The 22,433-nt window shown below is 35.1% G+C and overlaps 1 protein-coding gene across 1 annotated transcript in view; it reads left to right on the forward strand.

Annotated features, from left to right (window-relative positions):
* MALRD1 (MAM and LDL receptor class A domain containing 1) overlaps positions 1–22,433 on the forward strand; it is a 631,174-nt gene that overhangs the window by 53,531 nt on the left and 555,210 nt on the right. Inside the window, 1 exon segment of the mRNA XM_063780496.1 lies at positions 7,666–7,786. Within this exon segment, the coding sequence (XP_063636566.1) occupies positions 7,666–7,786 (121 nt within the window).

The following is a 22,433-nucleotide window of genomic DNA, read 5'->3' on the forward strand; positions in this document are numbered from 1 at the left end:
CCTGGGAGGTGGAAGTTGCAGTGAGCCGACATGGCGCCACTGCACTGCAGCCTGGGCAACAGAGTGAGACTCCATCTTAAAAAACAAAAACAAAAAAGTGTATGATTATAGGGAAGTTACCGAAGCCCTCTATGCCTCTTTCATTAGTGGGGTGTGAGGATAATAGTTGGGGATTTAAGGTCATCTCATCCTCATTTCTGAACAAATTGAGATAAATATAGAGGTTAAACAGGTAGAGAATACATATTTTGGAGCAGATGGCTTTAGAATGTAGAGTCACTTATTTAAAATAATGCTTGATCTTAGAATAAATAGAATTACCCAGAGGACAATTGACTGTGCTGGAGAAATATAGAGCTCATACTCTAGGCGAAGTCTCTTACCTTTAGCCGGAGATAATATCAGTGTGCATGCCTCCTGAGGACAGGCTGGCTCCCAATGGTGGTTGTTGAATGGGAGAAGAGGATGAATCGAGCTCCCCCAGGTTACTCTTCTAACTTCACAGTCAGCTAAATCTTCCTCCTCCCACGGAGTGAGGGGTAAGTAACAGCAATGTTACTACAGTGAACCACCTCCCCGTGAAAGCAAGAAGACTAGGGCATAAGCATCAACTGTAATCAATTACTGTTCTCTACTTTATACAGTTATTGTGAGGATTATATGGTGTATACTTGTAAAACACATGGAAGCAAATCTGGCACAAACACAGAATTCAGCTGTTTTTATTGCTGTAGTTATTCCTTGGATATTGTCTGGAAATAGTAGACACTCAATAAATCTTAGTGTTCTCTGTTTTATAAAGGGAATTCCCGCTTGATCAGAACTCTAGGCTTGATCATTAAAGGCTTCTTTACTCAGTGAAGGTCCCCAACGTCCCTTCTCAAAGATCAATTTATTCTATTCTCATATTTAATGGACAAAGATATCATGAATACTAGCAGCTCTTAATTGGGAAGCATTTGACACAAAGGCTGGTCATGGAATCATTTTGGTGTCAATCTCCATTGCAAGGAGCAGGGCAATGAAATCAGAACAATTTGATCTTTTGCCTCCTGCATTTATATTCTATAGAAAATTGTTTTCATTCGGTTTGCTTTTAGTTAGAATGAAACTCACCAAGAAGATCGTTCAGAGTTTGTCATTAATTGACATATTGAGAAGAAAATAGAATGTCCTTTCTAGCAGTAAGTAATTTAGAAATATGAGTTGAAACACATGCCATTTCTGTCTACAGCTGGAAGCTCTCATGGACCCATCAGCATTACTGAAGAGTTTCAGTGAATGCAATTTTTGTTTTCTCTTTAATGTTCTCCTTTTTGGATATAGTAATGGTTTTGCTTTGCAGTGCAAATGGAGACTATCCCTTATTATCTGGGGGCATATTAACTAGTTTGTAGATGGGCAGTGGTTTGGTTAGATTCTGTGATTTGGCTGCAATGGATGTGTGAGGGTTTCTAACCCAGCCCTGCTCCTCCCTCTCCCTTCATCCCCCTGCTGGTGGCTCAGCACCTTGTGTTGCTTTTTCTCTCCAATCAGCCTCAATGCTGAGTTCTTTCGAGGCCTCGGTCACATTGAATTCACCCCAGAGAAGCTAAGACTTTTCCTCTGTGCCTCCCCACTTAATCTGCCTATGAGTTGGCTACAGCACACATTTATTTTGGAAACTACAGATGAGTAAAAGAAAAATAAGAAAAAAACATCCCCTCACATTTCACTCTCAAGAAGCCCATGACAGCCCTATAATATCCAATCAGCAATTTAGAAAATTAAGTTTGGAAAGCAATAAGCTTTTTAAAAATGAGTTTAGAGGCAAAACCCAAGCTGCCCTGAACCACTATGAGGCCTTTAGGCAGCTGATTTCATGATAGGTTTGATTAAACAGTGCTGCCCCCAATCTCCCAGAGGGTGTCATGTAATAAACACTCTCGGTGTTATGTTACCATTCTCAGCTCTGAGCTATTCACATTTCAAAACTCATCTGGCCCCAAAGACTTTAGATAAGGAACTGTGGACTTGCGTTGATGTTCTGCTGTGAATCAGTCTGGATTTTATACATACACAATATATAAAAATAGATACACTTGCACAGATACATACATGGTAATATTTAATCCATGAGTATTGCATATATTTACTATTAAATATTTCTAACTAGTAGTTAAAACAGAGAGAAACAAATACCTAAATACAGCTCAGGATTAACTAATGTTAACATTTTGTTTGCTTATAATGTTAAGGTTTGTTTGCTTATGAAGATGCAACTTTTGTCTTCCTTGTATCTCTCTCCATCCCATTTCTTATCCTCTGCAGAAAAAAAAAGATGCTAATATTATGCTGGCTTTAACCTGATTTCTCTGAGTGTATTTTTAAAGATATGAAAATATACATGAGGATTCTAGCTAGGTACAGTTCTACTTTGTTCTTTTATCGACAACAAATGAAAAAGATATTCTACCTACAAATAGTTAATCTAGCTTTTTAAATATTCAAATATTTAAAGTTTGTCTTCTTGGAAATAGGCTGGGATTTAAGATTAGTAGCCTGAATCATTTAAGGGTGACCTTAGTCATTGTCTAGCTTTCAGTTCCGCGTGACTAAGCTCTGAACATATTTATACAGTACAGTGTAATCCAGTCCAAATATTGGAAAGAAGAAAGACATCAAATCACGTGACCTCTGTGTTACCTTTTAGCCATGAAATTCTGATTCAGTGTGGTTCTTTTGATGTCAACTGTAGACAATATAACAGAATACAAATTGCTTTGGGTTTCATAGCAAATAAGCACCCCTAGTTAGGTAGGGCATTTGCTCTTCCTGCTGGCAAAGAATTAGGTTTACTGTTTTCTCTGTAAGAACAGCAAATTAATGACATTTCAATATTCCCTCTATTTCTTGTGAGAGTTTATTGGAAAAATTTAGGTCAAAGAGTTAATAGTATTTTTTAAATCTGTTTTAACTTGGCCTGCTCACTTGCTATGTTCAGCTTTTCACACAAATAGATTCTTTTAATATTTCTTTTCCCCCCAACTGTTGTGCTGTTTTAGTATCTCAAGGTGGCACTTTTTCTGAGTAGTCCATTGATTTCAAGTTGCTCTACTTTCTTCGAGCTTCCCATTAAAATGTAATTGTATCATATTTTAGATTTCATTTTGAAATGAACCTTTTGTGAAATTTCACACAATGATGGATACCATGTTCTCTCTTTATCGGAGTCAATGATATAAATCAATAACAATTTCCTGACATTATTTGACGATTCAGTGTAGGGTAAGATTCATAACACAAAAGTAAAAGGTGATCGAGTCTCCGTAAAGTTGCTGTGTCCTTGGCCTGCTTAATCTACAGCTGCATGAAATCTTGTTTCTCCAGACAGCCCTATTCTGCAGCATCCACTAAAGCCCAGTTATCTCTTTATTTCATTAGAGAGATGCAGGATAGTATAATCATTAATGGCTCAGCTTACATATTTTTCTTACTTGACATGTGACATTCAACCAATTACTTCTATTCTCTAATCTTCTGTTTCTTTCACCTTAAAATAAGATGAAAATAGCATCATCTTCACAGGATTAAAACAAGTGAATGTGACTGGCATATAGTAAGTGCTAAATAAAAGGTGGCTGTTGCTCTTATTATTGATACCATCATCATTCTTCAAAAATTAATATATTCCTACTACTCTCTACTCCTTCTTACTATATCTCTATTTTCTCTTGGATTCATATTCATTTTTTGCTCCTGTTATTTTTTTTGAAAACAAGATTTCTATGTTAATTGCGTATTTGTCTGGAAAAGCACCTGAGTTTTGCACTTGTAAAAAGTAATCACTTGATTATGAACATTTATGAATTTTTGTGGTTCCTAAGCAAGAAATTATTTTGTTCATAGAAGGAATAATATAATTGAATAAAACAAAAATCAACAAGATCCCAAAAAATAGTTTTAGAAGAGTGAGTCATCTAATTCAATTTAAAATGTAAATTATTCAATTACCTTGAGAATCTTATCAAATGAGGTTTTCACTCTTCCTCCATCTGTGGTTGAAACAGCTCTTCTGAGTGACCTCTTTCTCACTTACTGATTACCAATTGATGCTGACTGTAGTTCCGAAAGGGAATTGGTCACAACATTTTATATTTATATATATATATATATATGTATACATATACACACACACACACACACACATATATATACACACACACATATATATGTGTCTGTGTGTATATATATATACACACATATATATGTGTGTATGTGTGTGTGTATATATACGTATATACACGTATATACGTATATATGTGTATATACATATATATATCATATAATATATGATATATATACACATATATGTGATATACATATCATATATACATATATGTGTATATATATCAGTTTGGTTATATATATACATATATACACATATATACATATATACACGTATATACGTATATATATGATATATATCATAATATATGATATATACATATATGTGTATATATATCATATAATATATGTATATATACACATATATGTATATATATATCATATATACATATATGTGTATATATATCAGTTTGGTTATGTATATACATATATACACATATATACACATACATATATATACATATATACACATATATACATATATATACATATATATATGTATATGTATATGTATATATCAGTTTGGTTAAAACCAGCAATAAAAAATAGGGACAGCCAAGGTGATTTTGAAACCATGAGATGGTCATTATTTACAGGTGTAACAGACATTTTTTGAAGGAAGTAATTGCTTGTATTTTAAAATTCGTATGATTTTAATTAATGGTAGAATTACAATTTCTAATTGTATAATTATGAATTTAACTATGTAGAAGTAAGCAAGCAAAATATAGATGACGTAATATTATTTTTATTTGGCTTTTGAAGTTGGATTTATCCTTCCATTTTAATATGAATATCTAAAGGAACCTGGTGGGTCCCTTCAGGTAAAATAATGTAACCACATTTTAAAGACTACCTCAGGATTTTACTTCACCTCATCCCAGGGCCCACGCATTCCATTCAAATAATGTGAGCGTGTACCTCTTTAGGAGCATAGAGAAGTGCCTCAAACTGTCGTTTTTTTTTTCTCCAGTTTTCTCTGAGTAGCACAGACCTTCAAATATGATGGTCAACAAATGCTTGTCTAATGAGTCTGAAGAATTAAACATCTATTTTAATTGACATCAATGCAAGATGTATTATAATAATGAATATAGAAAAACTCTTTCAAAAGTTAAGCTGTCCAAAAAAATCACAGTCACTTAATTGTATTAAACACAATATATTTCTAAAGTACAATACTTGTGTATGTTTTACCAAGATCCTTCTTCAAAACCTATGTTATTTTCTGCCTCTGGAATGAAGGCTAAATTTCTTAGTTTAAGATTCTACAGAAATCATCTCTAATCAGAATCTTAAAAAAATATTATGTACATCACATTAAAATATCAAAAATTGCAAATAAAGCAACAGTCCCTGCTGACCACCCTCATCACCCACCGTAGATTTTATCTTGAGTATCTTCAGATACCAGTTTATTTTTACTTCCAGTCCATTTTCTATTTACTTAATATGTATAAATGTACTACATATACTTGGAAATCTAAACCATTGTATGTTTTCAGCCTAAGTAATATTATACTATAATATTTTTCTGTAACTTAATTTTTTTACTCCAAAACACATGTTTAATTTCTTTCCATAATGACACATGGCAATAGATATTATTTTTAACTGGTATAGTATTTCTCACTATTGATTGATTCATTCACATGTAAGTTCTTTCCTGTCATTTGTCATCAAAACCAGCACTGAAATAAACATTCCTGCACAAGCCTTCATGTGTATACCTTTGAGTGTCTCACTAGGATAAATGCCAAGAAATTAACTCAATTTTTATAGTCTATGCAATTTTTCTTTTTAACAAATGCTATCTAGTTTCTCTCCAATTGAGCTGTACCAACTCATGGAATTTTCCTCTCCATCTATTATCTGATTAATTTGTTGTTCTCTTAAAATCTTATACTCCGTTAACACCGATCAACATTTTCTAAACACACCATACACTTTCTCATCTCTGTGTTTTTGCTGTGATTGCTGCCTCAGTTTCTCGAGGTAAAATGTTTTGCCCAACAAAATTTGGTATCATGGAGGCTTACTATTACTTCTCCACCAAATCTTTTCCCAAACTCTCATTATTGGCAGAAATAATGAAGTGTCTTCTTTGAGTCTCCTAGTATCTTATACTTATTTCTTATACAGCATTTATGATGTAGGGTAGTGAATGTATCATACGAAGTGTAGGAGAGGAAAAGTAATACCGTTTCCTCACTCATCACAAGGGACATGGCTGGAACCCCTATAACAAAAGAGAGGTTAAAAAGAAAAAAAATAACAAATTTATTAACATTTTATGTGACATAGGGGCCTTCAAAAACAAAGGCCTGAAGACCAGGGAAAACTCTCTATGTTTATGCTTAAGTTCAACAATGAATGGACAATCATGAAGAAATACAAATGGACAGAAAGAATATGATCTCATTGTAAAAACTTGGAGAGAACTCAGCAAAGATCTTTATGGGCCTCTCTGTGTAGTGTTTCTTTCATCCAGGTATAGATAGGGTAGGACACCAGTTAAATGAGGTTCTTATGACCTATTTTGAGGAGAAGTAAGCCGGATAATTCCTTTATGGCTGGCTCTCACAAAGGAAAGAGAGGGGAAGGCAGAGAGGGACTCCAAGGTGGTATATTTTGGGACAGCATGTTCTGACTCCAAGGTGTTGTATTTTGAGATAGCATGTTCTGAGCCCTGGCACAAGTAAATTTAGTGATCCTTGAGACTGGAGACCCTCCTTGATAGGATAGAAATGTACCTTCTGTCTGTGTCCTGGACTGGTGGTCCACTATGCAGGTTCATAAGATTCCTGGCATAAATTACTTCTTCCTTTCCCTCCTTTCTCTCTCTCTCTCTCTTTTTTTCTTCTTGGAATAACAACATAATATGAGTAATTAACAAGAAAGAAAACAAATTATATCAGTCATTATTCAGCGTTAGAATAAACTAAAATTAAATAGATGTCTCTGAGTGCTTCAGCATATGAATATTATCAACCACTGTATGTGGTTATTGATGTGTGCTTTACTACAGTGAGTATGTTTCTGTGTATGTATATAATATATATTATGTTTGTATGAATGTATATAATATTTAAATATTTTAATATGGAAATAAATCATTGCCTTCAGCACACTGATTACAAATCAATTCATATCTCAATTAAATTGAGTTGTAAGTCACACAGTTGATTACCCCAAAGAGCTCATTATAAATGCATATGACTCTTAATGGCTCCAATGAGAAGAGAGCCCTTCACTCGTGATGAATGTTACCACTTTAATTGAAACAAGGTTACCTTTGGCATTAAGGTACATAAGACGCTGTCAAAGCAGTTATGGTTTTATAAATTTAAATTAGGATGTTCTGGTCAGAACAGTTTTCTAAAATTAGATTGGAGAATGGGACAGATGTAAATAGGGTTCCTCTACACAAAGAAATATGATTGTAAGACATTACTTTTGTGATGTGTTTTTAACAGTTTTATCTTTCTGTAATTATAGTTAATTTTGGAAGCTACTGTTTTGTCATCAAATGCTACCGTTGCTCTAGATGACATCAGTGTGTCCCAGGAATGTGAAATTTCCTATAAATCACTACCAAGGACCAGTACACAAAGCAAGTGTAAGTTTTTCCTTGTCGTTGTTGCTGTTTTAAACATTGAATTAAGCTCTTCTCAGTATCAAAATATAAAATGTATTAGAGTCACGAATACCTAATACAGGGTGTGGATTATATCACCTGTTCTTGAAACCTAAAATATATATATATATATATATTTTAAAAGGTAAACATCTGGTCTAGTCCTTAGGCCTCTCTTCCAGTAATATGGAAAATATTCTATGCTTGCAGCTGAAATTATTGCATCCAAATATTTTAATTATAAATATTATGAAAAAATTATAATTATTTTGCATATTTTAAATACACTTTTATAAATATTCACTTCTCCATTAATTTTATTCAGAACTTCAAATGAGCATGTAATAATATTCATATTTCAGGATCACCCAGGAGTTCAAAAAAAGCAAAAAGGTTGTGTTTGGGAAAATGATGTAAGGCCAACCAAAATTTAAAACTGGACCTTAAAATTCTGTGTTTCTATTCAAAATTTAATATTTTCAAATCACAGATGGAGTTTGTCTAATTCTTTGACTAAATTTTTTGGAGAGAATATCAATTACAGGCCAGAAATGTTGCCATAAAAATGGATCTCATATAGTCAACTATGTATTTTAAAACCTAATCATTATTTAGATTCTGGGATCATGTACACATTGAAAGAATTTACACTATACCTTCAGTTACTTTCTGTTTCTAGTACTAATTGATGTTTCTCTCTGACCACTCCTATCCTCAGATCTCAATGAATCTGACAATATTAAAAATGTTTTCTGAAAAGTGTCACACTTTATTTTTCTTAATCTGTATCTATGGAAAAGATTTGCATATGAAAATCAGACATACTGTATATTCCTAAGTTATATTTACTTAAACAACATATTTAGTGAGTGCAACAGTTGTATTCTTACAGGAGCTGAATGGACTAATCAAGAAAAATTTGGGTCACATGATTCTGGATTGAGACGATTAAAGAACTTTTAATTAAAGGTCCTTTATTAAAGATATTTTTCATTCGAGAGAGTGTATATTTCTGGGTGCTAACTTATATTGGGTTAACGTGTATTTACTTTGTTCAGAATGTGTATCCTGCATGCATAATAGACCATTCTAAGCTCTGCGCATGTGTTCATGCAAGTGTGTGTGTGTGTGTGCATGTGTGCGCGTGTCTGCCTGTGTGTCTGCATATGTGTGTGTGCATGCCTGTGTGTCCGTGTGTGTGCGTGCATGTGTGCATGTGTGTGTGCGTGTGCATGCGTGTGTGCATGCTTGTCTGTGCACATGTGTGTATGATTCTGATAGACACCGAGGAGTGCAGAGCAGCAGATTTAATGATTCATTTAAAGATTCATGAGTTTGGCCAGGCGCGGTGGCTCACACCTGCAATCCTAGCACTTTGGGAGGCTGAGCCGGGCGGATCACTTGAGGTCAGGAGTTCAAGACCTGCCTGGCCAACATGGTGAAACCCTGTCTCTACTAAAAATACAAAAAAATTAGTCAGGGCATGGTGGCGGGCACCTGTAGTCCCAGCTACTCGGGAGGCTGAGGCAGGAGAATGGCGTGAACCCAGGAGGCGGAGCTTGCAGTGAGCCGAGATCGCGCCACTGCACTCAAGCCTGGGTGACAGAGTAAGATTCCTCTCAAAAAAAAAAAAAAAAAAGATTCACGAGTTTTTAAGGGTTAAACAGGATTACCTTATTTTTGTTGTTTAATTAAAGATTTTCTTTCTCCTAATTAAATACCACATCACCAGAATCATAATAGCTGAAAAGCATTAAAGTTGACATTGAAGAGCATTCTCTTGTAATGTAGTATTTGGAGGTATAGGGGCAGAAAGGTGTGACAAAAACCTTTCCTCACCCATCATAAGGGTCACAGCTGACACTCCGAGAATGAAAGACAGTTTAATGAGAGAAAAGCATAACAAATTTGTTTATCAAAGTTTTACTTGACACAAGAGCCTTCAGAAATGAAGATGCAAAGACCCAGAGAAAAGCATGTGCTTTATTTTATTTTTTCGTTTTTATTTGTTTTTCAGCCCCTTTTCCTATTTAGAAAACTGTGTATTTTTCTGCTTAGTTTTGGTGAAGAACAAACAGCCATTTTGAAATGTGATCGGACAAAAGGGTATGATCCAATGGTAACAGACTGAGCAGGGAAACTTAGCAAAGCCTCTGTGTTCAGAGTCTCCTTGACTCCTTTGTGTAGAATTTCTTCACCCCTGGGAACAGGAAAGGACCCCTCTAGAATGAGGATCTTGTGACCTAATTTCAGGCAAGATAAGCCAGATAATTTCTTTATGACCAGCGCTCACAAAGAAAGGTCAGGGAAGATCAGAGTGACCTTGCTCCTGGGGTACCTCCCAATCTCCTTCAGTTCAAGGTACTTTGGGGCAGCCTTTCCTGAGCTCTTGCCGAGGCAAAAGTGTGGTTAAAGGTTTTAAATCATTACTAAAGTTAACCTTAGCAAAAGTTTTTGAGACACTTGATCTTGCTTACGGAGAATTCTTTTCTTAAATTCACTCAGGATTCATGGATATGTGCATCCATCTGAACACCAGATCAGTTGGATAGATAATATATCTAATTAGGACAAATTACATGAATGATTCCTGAAAGATCAATGGATGTACACAAAGGAAAAAAAGGCGTTTCTTATTGTTTTTGCAAATATGTCCAGTAGACAATTATAGGATCTCATTTGTGGAGTTCAGTATTAGTAATGGGCAGAAATTTATGGAGAGAAACTGAAAGGAATATTTAAAAACGTGTCATGCTCCATTGACAGTAAATTGTTATATGTATGGAGCAGAATGGCCAAAGGTTTACCCAGACTACCCAGACCCTGTACAGGACTTGAAGTTTTGAAATCTTTAATAGGCATACAAATGGCTGCACCACTTCAAAGCAATCTTAGAGCTGTAGTTTTCTGCTCACAGTCCGCGTGATGAAAATCGCAAGTGCTACTTTGATTTGGCCTTTAATCAAGCTTCTTCTCCTTCAGAATATTTAAAAGCTACTGTTGATGAAATAATTTTACATTCTGTTTATTTGTTAAAGGGAGAGAGCCTGTTTTACGCTCTTAATCTCAATTTTGAAGCCAGATTTGTGCCTGGTGAGGATGCAGGTTGTATTTCATCCAGGAAGATACGCGATTTTCCAACTGAGTGCCCAAAGGGAGCACATGAAACTAATTGCTGTGAGTGCATTACTGACTCCTTCAGCAGATATTTATATGTACATATTTACTCTCTGAACGTAAAGTGCACACTACTCAAGTGAGCATTGTATGATGAAGACAGTCAGAACAGAGACCTCTGCATGATGGAAATGACTTGCCGGTGAGAACAAACCAGATTCTCTTTAAACTAGAGGCGATGAATGAAAACGTCCTGCTAACTTTCAGTTTTGCCCTGTTGGAGAATAACATTTGAAATATATGCAGGATAGCGCTCAAAACACAAGAGCAAGGATGTATCTAGCCAGTCATAGAAAAATAAGTAACACATGACACCACTTATATGAGGTATCCATGTAGTCATATTTGTAGAATTAGAGTAAAATTGTGGTAACCAGGTTCTGGGAGGAGAGGAAGTGGAAAATTACTAATCAACAGGCATACATTTTCAGTCAAACAAGATGAATAAGCTCTAGACATCTGCTGTATAACATGGTATCTAAAGTCAATGACAATGTATTGTACACTTAAAAATGTGTTGTGGGGGTAGATCTGGCTGGAGGCAGTGGCTCAAGCCTGTAATCCCAGCACTTTGGGAGGCTGAGGCAGGTGGATCACTTGAGGCCAGGAGTTCAAGACCAGCCTGGCCAACATCACAAAACCCCATCTCTACTAAAAATATAAAAATTATCAGGGCATGGTGGCACACACCTGTAATCCCAGCTACTCAGGAGGTGCAGGTTGCAGTGAGCTGAGATCACACCACTGCATTACAGCCTGGGTGACAGAGAGAGACCCTGTCTGCCACCCCCCCATAAAAAAGAGGGTAGATCTTATATTTTCTTATCACAATATATGTATTATAAACATTTATTTATTAAATTATTTTTAACATCATAGTATTCTTATTATCGTAAGCAGTTGCTATTTCAGTACAACTAGCAGTAGAAGACTTTATACTGCTTACAAATGTTATTTCAAATGATAGTGTATCAATAAATAGTTCTATGGTCATAAAACTATAGATCCTGCCTAGTTCTATATATTTTTCCACCTTTAAGAGTCTCCTTTCAGTTTGTCCTTTTCCAGGGCAATGCCTCCATTCTTTCTGCATTCTACTTAAATGATTCTAAAACTATCCTAGCATCCCTGAAAAAGTAATACAGAAGAAGAAAAAAAAAAGAAGGTTGTCTGTTGGTGGATAAGCTTTTCCAAAAGTATTTTAATAACTGTGCTATTGAACACAATAAAAAAAGGCAAGAGGAAAGGCAAGAGAAGCATCCCATTTTATTGATTACCCATACCCGAGGTGAAAACCAAGGTGGTTTTGAGTCAAGACAGTGGAGGAACACAGACATTTTCCAGAAGTGTGGTGGCGCAAAGAGTTGGAGAGACTCTTTCCTCTGCATTCAAAACATACATGAGAATGACGAGAAAAATCAGGGCCATTGCTGATTGCTAATACATTGGCAAGCAGCCATGCTGCGACCCACAAAAAACCTTATGAGCATCTTTTCTATACCAAGAGATTTGGTAAGAAGAAAGTGTGATCATTTCCCTCGAGAAACATAATCTATTACAGAGAGCTCAGAAATAAATCTAAACATAAAAGACCAAATAAGTTTTGACAAAGGCACCAAGAGGACACAGTAGGGAAAAAGTAGTCTCGTCAATAAATGGTGCCAGAAAATCTGGTCGTTCTCATGCGAAAGAATGAAATTGGACCTTTGTCTTACACCGTACACTTAAATAAATTCAAAATGTAAGAAAGTCCTAAATTTAAGACCTGAAATCATTAAACTCCTAGAAGAGAACTTAGGGGAAAAACTCCTTGACATTAGAGTTGGCAATGATTTTTTAATATCACACCAAATGCTCTGGCTACAAAAGCAGAAATAAATAATGGGATTACCTCAAACTAAAAAGCTTCTGCACAGTAAAGGAAACACTCAGCAAAATAAAATAGCAACCTGCATATCGGGAAAAATATTTGCAAACCATATATCTGATAAGGGGTTAATATTCAAAATTTATGAAGATTTTATACAACTCAGAAATAGATAAATAGATAAAAAATGGGCAAAGGCCCTGAATAGACATTTCTCCACAGAAGACATAAAAATAATCAACTGGTATATGAACAGATATTCCACATTTCATTGGCATTAATCATCAGGGAAATACAAATCCAAAACTCTTTTAGATACCTCCTCATATCAATTAGGATAGCTATAATAAAAAAAAGCGTAACACATTTTAGTAAGAGCGTGGAGAAAAGAGTACTCATACTGTTGGTGCAAATGTGAACTGTGCAGCCATTATGGAATATGGTATGGAGGTTTCTAAAAAAATTAGCAATAAAAGTACCCTATGATTTAGCAATCTCTCTTTTGGGTATATACCCAGAAAAAATGAAATTACCACTTCATAAAGCTGTCTGCACTCCCATGTTCGCTGCAGGATTATTCTTGATAGCCAAGATATGAAAACAACCTAAGTGTCTGTTGATGTACAGATAGATAAACTGTGGTATCTAAAAAACAGTGGAATATTATTCAGCCTTAAAAAAAGAGAGTCTGCCATTTTTCACATCCTAGGTGAATCTGGAGGAAATTATGCTATGTGAAATAAGCCAAACACAAGAAGGAAAATATTGCATGATCTCAATTATGTGTGGCATCTAAAAATTATATACAGATATAGAGAATGAAACAGTGGTTACCAGAGGCAGGGGCCAAGGGAAGGAAATGGAGATATGTAGCTCGGAGGATATGATGTAACAGATATGGAGGAGAAATGTGTCTAGAGATGTAATGTACAACGTGAGGACTACAGTTAATAACACTTGAGGACTACAGTTAATAACAGATTTGAGATTTGAGATTTGATAAATGAGTAAGTTTTAGCTACTCTTGCCACAAAAAAAGAAAAAAAAGGGCAATTATGTGAGATAATGGATAATTTGCCTCACTGTAATAACCATTTTACTATCTGTGTGTATCACATAACCTTATGTTGTATATCTTTAATATACATAATAAAATTTGTTTTAAAAATTAAGAAAAGAAGCTTAGTCTATTAGGTAAGAAATGTATCGATTTAATAGTGTTGTAATGATAACTGGAATAGAGATGTAAACAAGTAGCTATTTTAACTCTAGGAAGTTGGAGAATATATTCAATAGAAAGTAGGTAAGTCCTCAGCAGCAATTTTATTTTATTTCATTATTATTATACTTTAGGAATTTCTTAAGATGTTTTCTAGTTTTCTTGCTGTGTAAGAAGAGTGTCTATTGCAAGTTCTGCCAGGGATTAACAGTTCTAGGCCTGTCTCTGATATACATTAAGACTGTTACCAAATGTACATGGTTTAAGAACCTTACCTATATAGTCTTTTAATCAGCAAAATAAGTATAAGAGGTACTATTTTCCTCATTTTACGAACTTTCTTGTCATTTAGTTTCTTATCAGTTAGAATTCCATTTTAAACACAGTCTGCCTCCAAAACCTACATTTTTATTTATTTATTTATTTTTTTTTTTGAGACGGAGTCTGTTGCCCAGGCTGGAGTGCAGTGGTGCGATCTGGGCTCACTGCCAGCTCTGCCTCCCGGGTTCACGCCATTCTCCTGCCTCAGCCTCCCGAGTAGCTGGGACAGCAGGCGCCCGCCATCATGCCTGGCTAATTTTTTTTTTGTATTTTTTTAGTAGAGACGGGGTTTCACCGTGTTAGCCAGGATGGTCTCTATCTCCTGACCTCGTAATCCGTCCGCCTCAGCCTCCCAAAGTGCTGGGATTACAGGTGTGAGCCACCGCACCCGGCCCAAAACCTACGTTCTTAACTGCAAATCGTATAGCCTTTCTATCCTTTTAAGGTCATCATTACATTGAGAATGATGTTTTTAGAAAATGTGAAAAGTTCCCTACATGAGCAGTTTAAGCAATGGGAAGTTTGAAGCCAATGATCAAAACTTCACTTTTGGAGGAGAAACGATGCCCTTAGTCTCTAATATGTCAAATGGTCACTTAGTAAATGCTGTCGAGAAGTTTAAGGAATGAGTGTCTTTAAAAAATAATACTTAATACTTTCTCCTTAGTAATTATTTCTTTAATCACAGTACCTTTTATAATCTGAAATGTATTAAATTGCTTTTAATTCTTATAGTGCTTTTCGGGGACCTAAAAGATAATTTTTTAGACATAAAAGGAAAATAAAAGATCACTATTTGGATAAGGGACCCACCCTCATAGGGAATTGAATTAGAAAATTAGCAAACGACCTCCAGTTCTCTAAAGTCTTATTTTGAGGGTTTTTTTTTTTTTTTTTGCCTGCTTTTTTGAAAAAACTAATTTTTATACTGTGAATCTGTTTATTCATAGAAATGCTAATTCTTCATCCCATTTTTGTGAATCCTTTCATTAAAGATTCTGGCAATGAGTGGAGGTGAGGTAAAGACACAGTGAAGAATACAGAGAAGTAGGAGTCTTTTTTTTTTCTTGTCTTCTTTGCAGCAAAAAGGTTTGAAGGAAGCATGCAAAATTTAGGCTGCGATTCTAATGTTGAACAAATGAGCATATCACTTCTCTTACAGAGACCTTAACTGCTTGAAAAAACAGGGGTTTCTTATAAGGAGGAAAAGGCAATGCCACCCTCAGGATTTCTATCTATGAACTTAAATCCTCCTAAAAAGGACCATTGCTATTCTTGAATTTCAAACATTTAATATTTTAATGCTATTTATTTTAATTTTTCTCACTTTCACAACCATCTTTAACACAATTTACTTTCTTTTTTACATGAGACTGATTATGACCTACTTCAAAGGGGTTATTAAGTTTGCTAAAAATTTAGGTCTTCAGTGCCTTGAAATATTTTCAGATTTTGTAGAAAAAAATAGCAAACATAAATTGCAACCAATTTTGGTAAATGAGAGAACAAGTTATTGGATTTGTTCAAGAACTGTTTGGGATACATAGAGGTTAGGAAGTTTTGCAGAATTTTGATAGCCTTGGATAATTTAATCGAATGTTTCCATACTTATTTATATTATGATATAAAAGTGCAGTTACTTAAAATGTAACCCAGGTGTACAGGTTTTCAAGGAGTCTCTCTCTCTCTCTGCCAGTTAAAACACCACACACTGACTATGATGTTAAATTATCTCTGATTTTTATTTATGATAACTGAAGGGCTGAAAAACCTACATAGCATGACAAATACAACATATCTCAACAAAACTTCTCTGGACCTTCAGAAACTCTAAGGGACAGGCTGCAGGGTGAATCACTGTTGGATGTAATTTTTGCCTGGACGTAGCGAAATTACAGTGTATCAGAAAAGTTCAATGCCAGAGTGGATTTTAGACCTGGGATCATGTTGCCATTTATGAGGAACTAGACAAATACTCTGTATGTTTTCATTTAAGGGAATGTTTAACATGATCTGCACATCTTAGCTCTCAAGTCAAACTTGGCATCAGGACAAACCCTAAAAGAAGGCAGATGAGGAGTGAGCTCCAGAGAGCAGAGCCAGTACCTAGGTGTCTTCCCATAGTTCCAGTGTTCTGAAAAGTCCATTTCTCCTGGACGGGTTATTTGATGTTGAGGCCAATCAAAATGCTACCTCATCATTTTTGAAAGCTTATCTTTATTTTTTTTTAGATCAAAATTGTTACTCTGAATTGTTTCTTTAGGATAGATCATAAAAAGGGAAATTTGGGGTTTAAGTTTTTTGTAGTTGTTGTTTTGTTTTGTTTTTGAAACAGGGTCTTGCTCTGTTGCCCAGGCTGGGGTGCAGTGGTGCGGTCTTGGCTCACTGCAACCTCTGCTTCCCGGATTCAAGTGATTCTCCTGCCTCAGCCTCCCTAGTGGCTAGACTACAGGTGAGCACCACCGTGCCCAGCTAATTTTTGTATTTTTAGTGGAGATGGGGTTTTGCCATGTTGGCCAGGCTGGTCTCGAACTCCTGACCTCAGGTGATCCACTCGCCTTGGCCTCCCAAAGTGCTGAGATTACAGGCATGAGCTGCCATGCCTGGCCTAAATTGTCATTTAATGACATTCAACACATTTTGCCAAATGTTTCCCCAAAACATTATGCTAATAAACAATCATATCAACAAAGTAAAACTGTGGCAGTGTCCCTGTGTTTGAAGTCCATTTTGAAATTTACTTTCACTTTTCATGATTATGCAAATACTATTTATAAGTTCCTATTTTTGTGAACAAATACTTTGTTTCCTCAAGACTAAAATAAATAATGCTACTTTATGTAGTGCTTTCTTTCGTTCCAAGAGATAATGTGTATACTGGAAAATGAAGATATTACGTGTCAAATAGTATAAATGGTACATTTTCTCACACCTACACTGTATTAACAGGACATATATAAACTATTTTGTTCTGGCTGTGCTATGTAATGCAGGCAAGAAAGGCAAAATTTACTTAAGCAGCTCTGTAAGTTGTAAAGACATTTTAATATTTCCAAACAACATTTAGTGAGCACTATAATTTATTTCTGTCTAAAACCTATTTAGTCCAAAGTGCATGTACTAATTTTATGAAAAAATTCTAAACAATTTCCTATATTCTACTTTTCTGTCTACTCATGAGAAAAAAAAAACACGTAAGTCTCTACTGAGTAGTTGAATTCAATGAAACCTTAGCCAAGGTTGAATAGTACAAGGAAAAGGAGTGATTTATTATTTATTTATTTATTCAATCTTAGATGCTGATTATATATTTTCCTCAAACTAGTATATCTGCTAAATACAGAAATATGTGCATTAGACACTGGCATTTCCACAGCAGAGATGCATAATAGAGACAAAGTCATTTTATGTGTGTTGATACTTTGCAAGCCATGTATCTTATGTACTCAGTATTGACCAAGAATAATTGCATTACTCTGCACTGAGACTTATGTTTTCTTTTATTACATAAATGCATTAAGAGAAGGCTTGAATTTCCTATAGCAACTCTCTGCTCTATATATTTTGAGATGTGTGTGTGTGTGCGCGTGTCAGTCTTTGAATTAGGACTACTTTTTTCAGTGTATTTTCTGAAAAATGTTTCTGAGTAGGCCTTTTTGGCTAGATTGGAGATACTTCATCTTAATTGTAATATTAAAGGATTTCTATGATGTGTCTCTCTGTATAATTACAAATTACTTTTAATTTTGTAAGGTCTAGAAAAATGAGCTGCTGTTTTCTATGTTCTATCTTATATTCTTTTTCCATAGCCCTGAATACAAGGAAAAAAAGTCTGAAAATATACCTACACTTGCTAATTATTGAGTATCTTCCCCTTTTATTAAATGCATATTGGCAAATAAGTCTCTGTAGGGAAAAAAGGCTATCTAGTTATTTTTCCTTAGTAAACTGGATTTCCATTCTCTTCTCATTGTCCTCAAGTTTAAAATCTAGACAACTATTTTCTATTCAGACAAACCCCTCTAGACAGATGTCATTGTGAAAGACCCTAATGGGAGGTTGTTTCTGGTGAAGGCTCATCATTTCTGTGGCATGAAATCAAGAAGTGGAGAAAACGTCCATTCACCCTCATTTATGGAAGTCACTGATCTCCGATAAAGAAAAGTGAAAACTATTTCTATAGTCAGGTAAAATCTGATAAATAACCCATGCTATTTTGATCAATCTTTGCTGCAGATAATCATGTTGTTAAATTAGGAGAATTCAGGATAGTAGTGAAAATAAGTGGTTCTTCTTCCGCCATTGAAAATTCTATTGAGAATAAAAGTCAGGCATTTAACAAGAAAGCCTTTTTCTATAATTATTTAAGATTAAGTTTCAATACATTAGATTATTAATGGTGACTGTGGAGAGAGTGGATTTTTTTTTTCATGTCATACTTTGAGCTCGGCTGGGATATTATTTTTTTTGACAAGATCATTGTTCTTCTTCACTCTTAAAATTGTGTTAGAAGTATTACTGCCTTTCCTTTTCTTTTTGTTGCTTATCTGCTGAAACTATTCAGTTATTCTCTTTTCTCACATGCCACTACTCTTGTTCATTTTGTTTCCATTTTCAGGTTAGCAATGTGTGTGATAGGTAAAAAGGGGGTGTAAAGAGCCTTCCCCACCTAACACTAAGTGTTCCAAGCATCCAAGCAATCGACGTCTCCCTGCCTTGCAGAAACACACCACTGTAGGGAGTGAAATGTACACTGCTTCTGATGTGATATAATTATCTCTTTGGGTTATAGGTTTAAAGACACCTAAAAGACCACATAATAATTTAGTTAATTTATGTAGTATAAATACTCACATGCTTACTTTTAAGCACTTACTTTATAGCTGACAGTGTTTGAAGTAAATTTGCATGCACAAACTAATTTATAGCTCTGTAAAATAAGGCATAAAGAGGATTAATATTAGGGCCCTGCTTCCTAGCTGGGGAGAGACTGACCCTTATAATGAGTGAATAAATTATGTACTATTTTTAGAAGGGATGTATGCTGTAGAAAAAAAAATGAGGCAAGGAAAGGGCAATGGGGGAAGGCAAGGGAACTTTGCAATTTCCAAGAGAGTGGTCATAGTACATCTCAGTTACAAGGTGGCATTGTAACAAAGACTTGAGAAGGTGAGGAAACAAGCTTTGAGATATCTCAAAAGAAAAAAAAAGAGTGTTCTAAGCAGAAAGAAGGAACTAAGGGATTGGGACAGGAATACATCTGGTGAATTTGAACAATAGCAAGGGGACCAATGTGGCTGGAAGAGGTTGATTATAGAGAACAATTATAGGATAATAAGGCTGAGGAAGAGCAGCCCACCTACAGCAATGGTTCCCAACATTGGCTGTGTGTGAGAGACACTCAGAGTTCTTTGCAGCAACATGGATTGAGTTGGAGGCCAGAATCCTAAGCAAATTAACAGAAACGGAAACCAAATACCACATGTTCTCACTCGTAAGTGGGAACTAAAACATTGAGTTCACATGGACATAAATATGGACACAATAGACAATGGACTACTGGAGGGTGGAGAGGTGGGTGAGTTTCAAAACTACCTATTGGGTACTGTGCTCACTACCTGGGTTATGGGATCTGTACTCCAAACCTCAGCATCGTGCAACATTGCCATGTAACAAATTTGTACATGTATTCACTATATCTAAAATAAAAGTGGAAATAAAAAGTCTTGAGGCAGGGCTAATTAAATCACAATCTCTAGGGTATAATCCTGGCATTCACAGTTTTTAAATTATGTGCAGCCAAGGTTGAGGACCATTTCAGCCGAGGCCTTATGGGTGATTGTAAGGACACTAGCTTTTAAATGAGACTGGGAGCATTTTGAACAGAAGACTTGCAAGATCTGACTTGCCACAATCACTGTGTTTGCTACATTGAAAAGAGATAGAAGGTGGTTATTGATGCCCATCGTCAATGACCACCTGTAACAAGATTGGGTTTATTGACAGTTGCTAAGCAAGGAAAATAGCCTACTAGGAGAAACTGGGACGTGGCTTAACAAGAGGAACTTGTTCTAGGATTTGGACTTGTGTTGGATCATTTAGAGAAGGGCTCAAGGAAGCAAGAATTTTCTTTTGATTGGATGTTTTCAAGAAATAGGATAATTCTGTAATTGTATATCTGAACAAATTTTATTTAGGAGGTGAGAGAAATTGAACTAAAGTTATAATTGGTTAAAATACAATACTCATGTCAGTCAGGAAAGGGGAATGAATATTTGAGGACTTTCGAGTTTACACTGTGATCTTTTTTTGTCTGTGTTCAGAAATGAATAGAGTGGCCTTCTTTTTGTGTGGTTTTATTTCTCAGTCTACGGAGTGACCTTGTTTAATGTTGTTGATATGTGCAAATCTTTATGTTCAACGGAAGATCACTACAGCTCAGCTGTTATTGTAAGTTCAGGTACTAGCAACACCAAAGTCTAGACGACATCACCAGCAAACTGCCAACTGTTGGCCAGTGTCAGAAATGGAAGCAGAAAGAGCAGCTGGGGAGTATTCCAAGGACTGAATAAGGAAATGTTGGTGACTTGAGCTAGGTAGGGAGAGAGCAGTAGAGATGGTCAGAAGTGGGCAGATTCTGGATCTATTCTGAAGGTAGGTAGAAGTGAAAAGCTTTGATAGAAATGAATAAATAATATAAAGATAATAAAGCAAATCAAAGAAATCAAACATTGATTCTTCAAAAAGATTGGTAAAATTGACAAACCTTTAACGAAATGGGCCTAGGGAGAGAGAGAAAGGGAGAGAGACAGAGAGAGGGATAGACAGAGAGAGAAGATTCAAATTACTATAATCAGAAATAAAAGTGGGGACATTACTTTCAATTCTACATAAATAAAAAAGATTATAAGATTAGAGTACCATATACAAGTACATGCCACAAAATTGGATAACTTAAGTATAATAAACAGATTCCTAGAAATGTAAAACCTACCAAGATTAAAGCACAAAGAAATAGAAAATCTGAATGGACCTACAACTAGCAAAGAGATTTGATGAGTAATAAAAGATCTGCCAACAAAGTAAAGCACTGGAACTGTCCCATTAGTGTCAGTGGTGAAGTTTGCCAAGTATGTAAAAAAGAACTAACAACAATCCTCTCAAATTTTTCCAAAAAACTGAAGACAAGGAATATTTTCTAACTTATTCAATGAGGCCAGCATTACCCTGAGACTCAAGCCAGACAAAGAGACTGCAAAAAAAAAACTATGAACCTATAGCCTTTATGGTCATTTATGCAAAATCCTCAACAAAATATTAGCAAACTTATTTCAGAAGCATATTAAAAAGATTATACAACATGACCAAGTGGGATTTTTTTCCTGGAATGCAGGAATGGTTCAACCTAGGAATATCTGTCTATGTAATGCACCACATTAACAGAACGAAGGAAAGAAAAAAACACGTGATCACCTCAATTGATGCAGAAAAAAACATTTGATACAATTCAATATTTAATTCAGGATAAAAATACTCAACAAACCAGGAATAAAAGGAAACCACCTCAACATAATAAAAGCCATGTATGAAAAACTCACAGCTACATTATACTCATTGGTGAAAGACTAAAAGCTTTTCTTCTAAGATCAGGAATAAGGAAAGGATGTCCATCCATATCCATGTTTGCCACTTCTATTCGTGGTACTAGCAAAAGCAATTAGTTTAAAACATAACAAAAAAGAAAATAATAGGAATAAAGAAAATGAAATAAAAGTCATACAAATTGGAAACAAAGAAAGAATTTTTATATGTAAATATCCCTGTAAGTTCTACAAAAAAACCCTGTTAGAACTAAAAAATGAATTCAACAAAATGTAAAGTTAAAATACAAAAATTGGTTGCATTTCTTTACATTAGCAATGAACCATCCAAAAAGGAAATTAAAAAACCAATTCTCTTGCAATAACATAAAAAAGGATAAAAGTCTTTAGGAATTAAGATGGTGAAAGACTTGTACAATAAAAAATAAAAAACATTTCTGAAAT

This window comes from Pan troglodytes, chromosome 8 (assembly GCF_028858775.2).
Source record: "Pan troglodytes isolate AG18354 chromosome 8, NHGRI_mPanTro3-v2.0_pri, whole genome shotgun sequence".
Lineage (NCBI taxonomy): Eukaryota > Metazoa > Chordata > Mammalia > Primates > Hominidae > Pan > Pan troglodytes.